The following is an 11,225-nucleotide window of genomic DNA, read 5'->3' as shown; positions in this document are numbered from 1 at the left end:
CTAAATCCTTACTTTTAGATTTATCAAACCGTTACCTGTTAAAGATTACCAAACATACACTAACAGTAATACATGTACCTCTGTAAAATGCAAACTCAGTATTTGGCATAAATTTAACACATGGTAAGACAGGACACTTATACTGAAAGTGAAACAAGAAGTCAAAGACTTAAAACTCAGGGTAAGAAAGAATCACCTTTTTGGATTCATACGTGGTTGAACTCATACACACTGCAGTAAGTTTGACATCTTTTAGTCAAAGCATAAACTCATAATTCTAGGGGAAAGCTAGAAAACACTCAGATACGAATTTAGTCAAAGTACACGCAGATGTCCTCCACAACTCAGTCTTAACTCAGCGACAAGACGTATCTGCATAACTCGGCGATGTCTGGAACAGCGACGATTCTCACTCATGTAGTCGTCAAGATTCCTGGTCCTCATAGATGATGCATCTGTGCTGGGAGCTGCTCAGCAATGTACGACAACTAACGGATGCTCGAAAAGCATGTGCACGTGGAACTCAGGAACTCGGGTTTTCCACAAACTACACGCTAAAGACAGTCCGACTCACTCTGCTCAGGCCATGCACGAATTGTCATTGCATGGGTTGGGTGAATCCTCGAAAGACAGAAGAGAAAGTCACACCCTGCACCTCTGTCAAGGCTCTCAAAATTCGTTTTTTCGGATGCACAACTCTCACAATGTCAAATTACTCATTTGTATTGACAACTGTTGATCACAGTGTCCCACCTCAGGTCCACCGTACTACTCGACTGCACACCGCACAACTCCGGAGTGCATGAAAGACAACATTTTGCAACCACGTGCATTGGATGCCTGTATATGCTTAGTGCATCAATAGTGCATCACTGCGATCACTGCCACTGCCGCGCCGGCACATCGGATCGATTGGCGACTGTCCTGATCCGGTCGGAGAGACCATAATGTTCTGTAGCTACTTAAGTTTGGAGTAAGTGGGAAATACAGGGCGACATTCGGCTGTGTTCTGTAGGGACTGTATATTTATTAAGGATTCTAAAATACAAATTCATCGCACGTGCTCTCATATCTCGCCATTGCTCGTTGTTGTCGTTACACATAAAACCGTCTCAACCAAATACACAACAGACATCCTGGTAGTACAAATGCAGCTTCCTCCGCTCGGCATCTTGGTAGCTCTTGCCAACGTATCTAATATGTAAAGTCAAGGACTTAGTGAGCCCCCCTTTAGGTCGGGGGAGCTCCCCCGAACCCCCCTACGAGCATATGTTAAGTGCAAGCTCTAACAACTACAGCTGTTACAATGGGGGGACACCCCCCAAACCCCCCTCCGTCGACATAGGTTTTTACCAGTGCGTTGGGGGAAGCTCCCCCCAAACCCCCCCGGTGGACAGTCAACTAGCCCTTCTGTGTCATACTGCGGGGGGGGGGGGGGGGGGGTGCGATGGGACCATCCATATAGTTCCTTCCGACACATTTTTGTATTGGTAATGTAATACATTGTGATTGTCCTTATTCACGGGAATCGGGCGTTTCCAGTGATATACGACACTTAAATGGATTGTCCTCATGCATTCACTTTGGAAACGCATTTTAAAATAGATGTCACGTCCTGTTAATGGGGCACGTCATCATCGCGTACATTTGGGAAAAACTCCCTAACGAGACCGGAGCAGACGGCTGAAAGTAGTTTAATTATTGGACGCTAGGGTTCAGAATGTCGCTCACCCGAATTTTTCACGCAACTTTTGCTAAATAGAGCTAGTTCTAGTTTGTAATTCATTTTGATACTTCAGATTTGGGTAGTAGACTAAAATAACTTAGTCGTCAGTGTGGTTTTAAGCAGGAAAAACGTTTTTTTTCTTTCTTAAAGTGCCTTTTTTGGACGGGTGTGTGCGATTGTTTTGTTTTTATGTCACGTGACCTCGACCATGTCGACACAAAATTGAAATAAACCACCCTTTTCTGTCATTATTTAGGACGGATATTTCTCTAATAAAAATATTAATATAATTGGCCAATTTCTTAGGCATATGATGTAGCGAATTCCCATGAAGATTTAAATTTAATTTAACTTAATTTCAACCAATGGGATAGCAACCACCACCGGAAGATCGCGGAGAAATCGGTAAACTCAACGGAGTTAATTCAGAAAAATACCAAAAACAATTGTTTGTTGGATATACAATATAGTTACTCTCTTTATTTCTCTTCATTCATTTACATTATATACTCCCGCACACACGTGTATCTTAAGAGCCCCTCCTAAGAGGGGGGCTTATCAAGACAAAGAACATCTGGTGAGTTAAAAGACGCATCAAAAAATGGACACCGTATCAGAGAGATATTTTCAAGCGCTTGCTGCAATTCGACCTCAGAGTAGATAGATTGTCTATTTCTGTGTCCGGATGTACCCTTTAATTTGTTACCTTGCTTTTGGTTCATCCTGATTAAGATACTGAAGTTTGATGACGTAACGCATGGCTCCCTTGGGGCGAACGTTCAGCTTCTCATCGACGTAGACCATGGTTATTAGACTCTTAGACGATATAAAACATAACAGTTCTTCCGCTTTATTCAGGAATTCTTTGCTACAAAATTCGATCTCCGTCCTTCTTCTTCAGCGCGCCATTCGACCCCCGCGGACCAAGTCCGCACCAGCCGGATGTGAGCCGAAGACAGTCACATCCTACTGGGAAACTATTAACTCCTATCCATCCTCCCTTCCCCGTTAAAACCTTAACGGTAATCAAATCTATTAAACTTATGTACATGTGTATACTATTGATGATCAATGTCCCAACTGATAGAACCCCAAATTTAACCTATTGAGTACTGGACTCACAGTTGTTCAAAAACTATGCTTAAAAGGCTTATGCCGAGTTTAAAGTGAAATGACGTTTTGTTAACAAATACCAGCTGAACCCGGAATATTCATAAAATGACAGTCCATAATAATTTCCGGTAACGTATCCCGACTGACTTTACAGTAGGTTCAGCTTGACTAATGCAGATCAACTGTCTATAGAATATATCCAATAGTGAATCACTATTCCATCTATACTCTTTGAAAATGCCAATTTTTGTCCGTCTGTCCATCTGTTATGGAACACAGAATTCTCAACTTCCACAATTATGCACAAAGAATGAAACGGTTGAAACTCTGAATACTGTCATCCACAAAAAACTGTAACGTGTTGGTTGATATGGTTTAATGAAAAACAAGTAACCCGAAGCAATTTTGCTCCCAATTCTAATTATCAACCCATTTTGATTAAGTCTAAACAAACTGATTGTTAGCATTCAGAATTTCTGTTGTTTCATTAAGTTCACCATTGTCCGGATAGTGACTGATAAGCACTATTTCAAAAAGGTCTCTACACGTATCCAAGTGTCCATTTCACAAAAAGGATATCCATAATGATAAGTCTATTAAATGTCACTGTCCTCGAGCAAGCCACTTCTCGATGATGGTTAACATGGCTTGGGCACCATGCACGAACGATCTGCGACCAGCATGGCTTGGGCACCATGCACCACGAACGATCTGCGACCAGCATGGCTTGGGCACCACGCACCAATAACGACAGCAAGCATGGACTGGGCACCATGCACCAATAAACAACAGCAAGCGTGGCCTGGCCACCACGCACCAATAAAATGACAGCAAGCAAACATGTCAGCACCGCAGGGGGCACAACCTGACGATTGGCCTTATCATAGTCTTCTCGCCAACCTGGACTTTGACCACTCGACGATGACCATCTCTGCCGGTAAACACTTCTGTTACTCGTCCCATTGGCCAATCTCCTCTCACTGATCCAGGATCTGCCACCAGTACAACGTCTCCTACTTCTAAATCCTTCTTGACATCTCTCCACTTGTGGCGCTGACGCAACAGAGGGAGCCACTCCTTTAACCACCGGGACCAAAATTCCTTCAGTAGCTCCTGAACTCTCCTCCATCGTCGTCTTGGGTTGAAATCTGAGCTATCTATCTCTTCTGGGGCAAACTGTCCGCCGCACTGACCAAATAGAAAGTGGTTAGGTGTTATAGGGGGAGCATCCTTGGAATCTGCTGACTGGTAAGACAACGGCCTGGAATTGAGCAGGGCTTCAGCTCCAGTGAATGCAGTGCTCAGCTCTTCATCTGTGATGTCTGCTTTCTGAAGTACAGCATATATCGCCTTCTTTGCACCAGACTTTCATGAATTCCACCAAAGTGAGGTCCATGTGGCGGATTAAACCTCCATTTTATTCCTCGCGCTGCTCCATCTCTAGTTACTCTCACTTGGTCCAGCTGGGTGACCAATTCCATCAATTCTCGGTTAGCCCCAACGAAGTTCGTGCCATTATCTGAAGTAACTTCTACTGGGACGCCTCTACGGTGAGTAAATCTGTTGAAGGCATTCAGGAACGAGTTGGTATCTAAAGCATATGCCATCTCCAAGTGTACCGCCCTCGAGGCATGGCAAGTAAATAGGCACAGGTATCTCTTAGTTTGTACTCTCCCTCGTCCTTGCTTAGTAAGAAACGGTCCAGCATAGTCGACTGAAGAAACTGAGAAGGCTCTCATTGGTGGACTCACTCTTGTTCTTGGCAGGGGGGCCATCAATTGTGACGTTACTCTTGCCTTCTTACGTTCACAGGCTGCGCACTTAGCCTCCCAATCCCGGATCTCCTCTCGACCTCTAATAATCCAATACTTGGCTGACATCTCTGACAAGATCTTGTTTGTCCCAGCTACATGATTCTCTCTTTCATGGTAGAATCTCACCAGTAACTGGGTCACGTGGTGTTTTCTCGGTAGTATTATCGGGAACTTGGCTTCATAGGACAGATTATCATCATAAGCTAGACGACTGTTGCTACGAAGTAAGAAGTCGGCATCTAATTTTGGCGTCAGGCCAGCTATTTGACTGGACTTGGGCAGCTCCCTTCCATGGCATAACGCGCTATACTCCTCTGCAAAGGCTTCTTTTTGGCACTGTCTAATCAAGAGTAACTCAGTCGCTTTTACTTCCTCAACTTCTAGTTCTCCTTGTTTCCTCTCAGTGGGGGCTGCCTGACAATTTCCGATAAACCGCTGCACCCATGCATGAACACGTGTCAATCTCTGCCAGCTGGAGAATCGGGAAGGGTCTAGTCTTGTATCTGCAAGGTTCATCACTTGTTTTAGACTGTTCTTTTCTTCCAAGCTGAGGTAACTGCTCTCATTTTTCATTTCATCCTGGACTTCATCTCCCTGTCCAACAACTCTCTCTGGCCACTCTGAAGAATCCCTCTGTAAAAACTCTGGGCCGTCCCACCATAGGCTGGACTCTGCTAGGTCTTTTGCTCTTACACCTCTTGAAGGCAGGTCTGCTGGGTTTTCTTTGGTTGGCACATATCTCCACTGTTGAGGGTCTGTATGTTGCTGTATCAGGCCTACTCGGTTGGCAACGAAAGGTTTCAGTTTTCTGCTAGGTCGCTTTATCCACCAGAGAACGTTTTGACTATCACTCCAAAACACCACCTCCTTGACATTGGTGGCCAATGCTGCTACAATGTTCAGACTGAGTTGAAGTCCTAGGACCGCCGCCATCATCTCTAGTCTCGGGATGCTCACTGAGGTTAACGGTGCAACCTTGGTCTTGGACGCTACAATCCTTGTGGCTACCATTCCACTGGCATAGGTGCTTCTTGCATACACCACAGTCCCATATGCATCTTTTGAGGCATCACCAAAGGTGTGAAGTTGGAAACTTGTCATCTCCTCAGCAAGTTGTAGGCATCTAGGGATCCTGGCTTGGGCCAACCCTGTGATTTCAACTATCCAATCCCAAGCTTTCTTTTCAATCTCCTCTGGCAATTCTTCATCCCATTCCACGCCACACATCCATACATCCTGCATGATGATTTTTCCTTGTATAACATATGGCGACATCAACCCAAGGGGATCAAAAATGGTTGCTATTCTTCGCAGTAGGCTCCTCTTCGTAAGCTTGAGATCAGCAGCAGGGGGTGTCAGCCGATAACAGAACGCGTCTTCTTCCGCCTTCCACAGCACTCCAAGGGCCTTTACTGATGGCAAATATCCCTCCTCCAAATTAATCTCTGAAGCTCTATCTTCATCTGGTATGATGGCTAAAACTTCGGGTGAGTTGGACAACCATTTTCTGGCATGCATCCCAGCTCCTTTCCACAATGCTGATAACTCTCTGTACAGCTTTTTTCCCTGTTCATCATCGTTCACTGAGTCAAGAGTGTCGTCCATGTAAGTTGACTTCAAAATTGCCTCTGCTGCTCTAGGGCACTGTGTCTGGTGGGCTCTTGCATGCTCTTGAGAAACCAACTGTGCCAAAAACGGTGAGCTGTTGATTCCAAAAACAAGTCGCTGGAACTCAAACGTCTCTGGATCTCTTGTCCTGTCTTCTAGGTCCCGCCACAGAAATCGGTGATACCTTTTATCTTCTTCTTCTAAGGATATCTGCAGGTACATCTCCGCTATGTCGCAAACAATAGCAACTGGGTACCTCCTAAAGCGCAGTAATACCTCGAACAGCTCGTTTTGGATCTTCGGTCCTGTATTTATATTGTCATTCAAACTGACTCCGTCAACTTTCGCCGAGGCATCGAAAACTATCCTTGTTTTTGTTGTGCTCTTGTCAGGACACGGACCACAGGGAAGTGTGGTAGGTACCACTGCTGACTATTTCTCTCATCATCCTTGATCTTCTTAATGTAACCCTTTTCTTGGTATTGCTGAATGACTCGGGAGTAACTTTTTCCAAGCTCTGGATTTTTCTGCAGTTTGGTCTCTGTTGATATCAGCCGTTTCTCAGCCATCTCCCGGCTATCTGGCATTGCTGGGTGGTGGTTTCCCTTCCATGGTACGGCCACTTGATATCAGTCCTCTACTATCTTGACTGACGATCTGGCATTCTGCAGCACTTTCCGATCACTCTCATTCAAGGGGGTTTGTCCTTCATTCACTTTGCTGATGCTCTCTATCTCCCAAAATGCTCTCAGGTTATCATTGATTTCATGCAGCAATGGCGACTCCTTGGTGAAGAAGCTGTAAGCTATGTTGGTTGCCTCCCTCTTTTGGCCCGAGGGAGTCCCTACCGGACCGATACACGTCCATCCCAGTCTTGTCTCTCTCGCTGTTGGTTCACCAGGTCGACCAATGACGTCTCGAATGCTTTGATGTAGCTCACTGTAATCTGCACCTATCAGGAGATCCACTGAGGTTCTCTTACCAATCTTTGGAAACCGGATATCTTTCAAATGGCTATATTGATCCTGCTTCAAAGACCAATCTGTTGCTTTTAAATCACCCGTGACTTTATCCACTGTCTTTGCCCAAATCTTCATATCTACTCGTCGATTCAAACTTTCTATTCCCACTTCAACTGGCATGGTGGTGAATGTCTTCAGCTTTCCATTTAGGACGTTAACTGTGGTTTGTTCAATTTTCCCTTGCACTCCGAGTTCTGCAGCTAAGTTTGCATCTATGTAGGTCGATGTACTCGCATCATCTAGCAAGGCGTTAGTCTTTATTCTTTTTCCACCATGCTTTATTATGACTGGAACGGTTCTCAGCGCGATTTCACTCCAGTTCTTTGCAGCCAGTGTCACTGTTGCCATTGTGCTCTCATCTGAGTCTTGGTAGTTACCACTCCCTTCCATGGGTCGACGACTCTCAGCTCTCTTCGCTTTTCCATGCAGCAACCGGTGGTGTGTCTGTTTGCAGCCATCTATCTTGCATTGACGTGTCCTTGGGCACTTTTCTGCTCTGTGACCATTACCGCTAAGACATCTGTAGCAAAGTTTCTTTTCTTTGGCTGTTTTCCACCGCAGGTCCACTGACATCGCCTTAAAGCTGTCACATTCCCATGCTCCATGCTCTGAACCGCATACATTGCATGATCTGGTGTATTTTCCCATGGCTCCGGAGTGTGACTGTGATTGACGGTCTGTGCTACTTTGTGACGTGACAAAGCTCCTATCTTTTCTTGGGTCTTTCTTGGGAAAATCCCTCACACCACTGATGGCTTCCATAGCGTTGACTTGAAACTCTGTTTCTTCATTTACAAATTCTCGAAGGGACATCACAGTTTTCTCTTTTGCTTTATCATAGGCCCATCTGTGGTAGCGTGCAAGGAGAAGCTCACTCAGTTTCCGCTGTATTGACAGAAACAAACTGCCACTGCCCAATTCAGATTCCTGGTGCGCATCCTTCAAATTAACTGTGATGACATCTAATAGTTCTGCCAATTTCTCTAAATCCTTTGCATTCCCATCACGGACTTGCTTGAACTTCTCTAACTCATCCAGTCTCAGGATAAGCTGCCTCCTCTGGCCTCCGTATTTTCTCTCCAGGCGATCCTTAGCAACTTCATATGCAGACGCTGAATACCCCAACCCATCAACAACTTTCAGAGCTTCACCAGTAAGGCATTCTCTAAGTCTCAACAGCTTGTACTCTGCAGTGATAGTGGTTTCATCGACGCAACTAGTGAAGGCAGCCTTCCATGCTGAGTAGTTTCTCTTATCACCACTAAACTTGGGGATAGTAACGCGGGTTAAATGCCTTGTAGGATCAAACTCAACGGCCTGAGAACTGGAACTTCCGGATGAGACTCTACGGGAACTGCTGGTCGTGACCGCTGCAGCAACTGGTCTTGAGCTTGGGCTGGTACTACTGCTGCTAGTAGTGGTAGTACCACGACTGGTGATAGTGTCACTGGTACCACTGGCAGTGGTAACACTAGGGGGCGGCCTTCTTGGACTGCTGGTTACTACTGGCGTTTCCTCAACACGCTTTTTCTTCGTTGATACATAAAACTCCTCGAGTTTCTTGCTTATGTCGTCATACTCTTGCGCAATCTTCTCCATCTCATCAGAGATTTTGTCGAAATCTTCAAGTTTTCCATTGTCTAAATACGCGTAGGTCAGCTTCGACATGGTTCTCATCGCCCTCTCTTGAGCATCATCAACCTTCTTGGCAGCTGCTTCTATTTGATTACGGGCATCTTCACTCAAGGATGTATCCCTATCGGTGTCTAGGCCTAACTCTTCCAACACATCGTCCAGCAACGACGCCAGTTTTCTTCTTGTCTTTGTAAAACCTGCTTTATCTACAGCTTTCTGTGCTTTCCATTCTCTCACCTCTTTCTCAGAACATTTCTCACGCTCATCATCATCATCAGCATGCAATCCATTGAGGTTATACTCATCCTGTTCACCGTCTTCTGTATGCGTGCCTTCGCTACGTACATCGTGTACATCGCCACGTGCATCGTGTACATCAACACGTGCAACTTGCATGTCTTGTTCTGATGGCGCGTCCTGCGAGCGGCCAGGGCGCGGGAGGTCGGCTCGATCTTTAGGGTACCCCGATCTTTACTCATTTTTTCGGAACTCTATGCTTTAAAGTCTCTATACTATATTGATAACTACGCTCTGCTACCACTTGGTTATTAGACTCTTAGACGATATAAAACATAACAGTTCTTCCGCTTTATTCAGGAATTCCTTGCTACAAAATTCGATCTCCGTCCTTCTTCTTCAGCGCGCCATTCGACCCCCGCGGACCAAGTCCGCACCAGCCGGATGTGAGCCGAAGACAGTCACATCCTCCTGGGAAACTATTAACTCCTATCCACTAAGGACAAAACTTGTCTAATGAGGTCAAATCTCAAGTGGACAAGTCTCCGTCCACGAATGCATACCCAGTACCTTCAGCAGGTCATTGGGGCTGAGGACAGTAATTGTCCAATGAAGGCACCTCCCCAGCAGGTTGTTGGAGACGAGGAAAGTACTTTTCCAATGAAGAGACATCCCCGTGGATCAGTCTCTGTCCACGAATGCACACCCAGAACCTCCAGCAGGTCATTTGAGCCGAGGACAGTAATTTTCCAAAGATGGCATATCACCAGCAGGTTATTGGAGACGAGGACACTACTTTACAAATGAAGAGACACCCCCCGTGGATCAGTCTCTGTCCACGAATGCACACTGGTGATATGCCTTCATTGGACAAGTACTGTCCTCGGCCCCAATGACCTGCTGGAGGTCCTGGGTGTGCATTCACTTAACAGATACTGCTCCACTGGTGATATGCCTTCATTGGACAAGTACTGGCCACGGCTCCAATGACCTGCTGGAGATTCTTGGTGTGCATTCAGTGAAGAGATACTGATCGACGGGGGATGTCTCTTCATTGGAAAAGTAGTGTCCTCGTCCCTAATAACCTGTTGTTGATGTGCCTTCATTGGACAATTACTGTCCTTGGCCCCAATGACCTGCTGGAAGTTCTGGCTGTGCTTTCAGTGGAGAGATACTGATCCACGGGGATGTCTCTTCATTGGAAAAGTACTGTCCTCGTCTCCAATAACCTGTTGTTGATGTTCCTTCACTCGACAATTACTGTCCTCGGCCCAAATGTCCTGCTGGAGGTTCTGGGTGTGCATCATTGACTGACTGATTCCCGGGGGATGTCTCTTCATTGGAAAAGGACTGTCCTCGTCTCCAATAACCTGCTGGACGTCCTAGGTGTGCATTCATTTGACAGATACTGTTCTACTGGTGATATGCCTTCGTTGGACAAGTACTGTCCTCGGCCCCAATGACCTACTGGAGGTTCTGGGTATGCATTCGTGGACGGAGACTTATCCACTGGAGATGTGACCTCAATGGACAAGTACTGTCCTCGGCCCCAATAACCTACTGGATGTCCTGGGTGTGCCATCATCGGACAGGAGATATGCCTTCATTGGCCAAGTACTTTTCTCAGCTCCAACAACATGCTTGAAGTTCTTGGTGTCCATTGTAATCAGTAGACAGATATTTGCCTTCATTAGATAAGTACTGTCCTCGGTTCCAATGACCTGCTGGAGGTCCTGGGGGTGCATTTACTGAACGGATAATGATCGACGGGGATGTCTCTTCATTGGAAATGTACTGTTCTCGGCCCAAATGACCTGCTTGAGGTTCTGGGTGTGTATTCGTGGACAGAGACTGATCCACGGAGAATCTCTCTTCATTGGAAAGGTACTGCCCTCGTCTCCAATACCCTGCAGGTGATGTGCCTTCATTGGACAATTACTGTCCTCAGCCCCAATGACCTGCTGGAGGTTCTGGGCGTGCATTTGTGGACAGAGACTGATCCCCGGGGGATGTATCTTCATTGGAAAAGTACTGTCCTCGTCTCAAAAATCCTGCTGGTGATGTGCCTTC

The 11,225-nt window shown here is 46.0% G+C and overlaps 2 protein-coding genes across 2 annotated transcripts; both read right to left on the bottom strand.

Annotated features, from left to right (window-relative positions):
- Positions 1 to 2,428: 2,428 nt before the first annotated feature.
- Positions 2,429 to 6,483, bottom strand: LOC135484831 (uncharacterized). The gene is made up of 3 exons (XM_064766520.1): positions 4,294 to 6,483; positions 3,821 to 4,168; positions 2,429 to 2,542 (listed from the first exon to the last, which is right to left on the bottom strand). Exons 1-3 carry the CDS (start codon positions 6,481 to 6,483, stop codon positions 2,429 to 2,431), a joined length of 2,652 nt encoding a protein of 883 aa, XP_064622590.1.
- Positions 6,484 to 6,890: 407 nt separating this feature from the next.
- On the bottom strand, positions 6,891 to 9,314 carry LOC135484830 (uncharacterized). The gene has a single exon (XM_064766519.1). It carries the CDS (start codon positions 9,312 to 9,314, stop codon positions 6,891 to 6,893), a length of 2,424 nt encoding a protein of 807 aa, XP_064622589.1.
- Between the last annotated feature and the right edge of the window lie 1,911 nt (positions 9,315 to 11,225).

Source organism: Lineus longissimus, chromosome 3 (assembly GCF_910592395.1).
Source record: "Lineus longissimus chromosome 3, tnLinLong1.2, whole genome shotgun sequence".
In the NCBI taxonomy this organism is placed as follows: Eukaryota; Metazoa; Nemertea; class Pilidiophora; order Heteronemertea; family Lineidae; genus Lineus; species Lineus longissimus.
This window is presented reverse-complemented; position numbering and strand designations above follow the sequence as displayed.

Coding starts and splice junctions, on each gene's coding strand:
- LOC135484831 (XM_064766520.1), bottom strand. CDS start 6,483: ATGTACCTGCAGATATCCTTAGAAGAAGAAGATAAAAGGTATCACCGA. Junction 4,169..4,293: donor TGGTCACCCAGCTGGACCAA/GTGAGAGTAACT, acceptor GCTGTACTTCAG/AAAGCAGACATCACAGATGA. Junction 2,543..3,820: donor TGGTGGCAGATCCTGGATCA/GTGAGAGGAGAT, acceptor ATATCGTCTAAG/AGTCTAATAACCATGGTCTA.
- LOC135484830 (XM_064766519.1), bottom strand. CDS start 9,314: ATGCAAGTTGCACGTGTTGATGTACACGATGCACGTGGCGATGTACAC.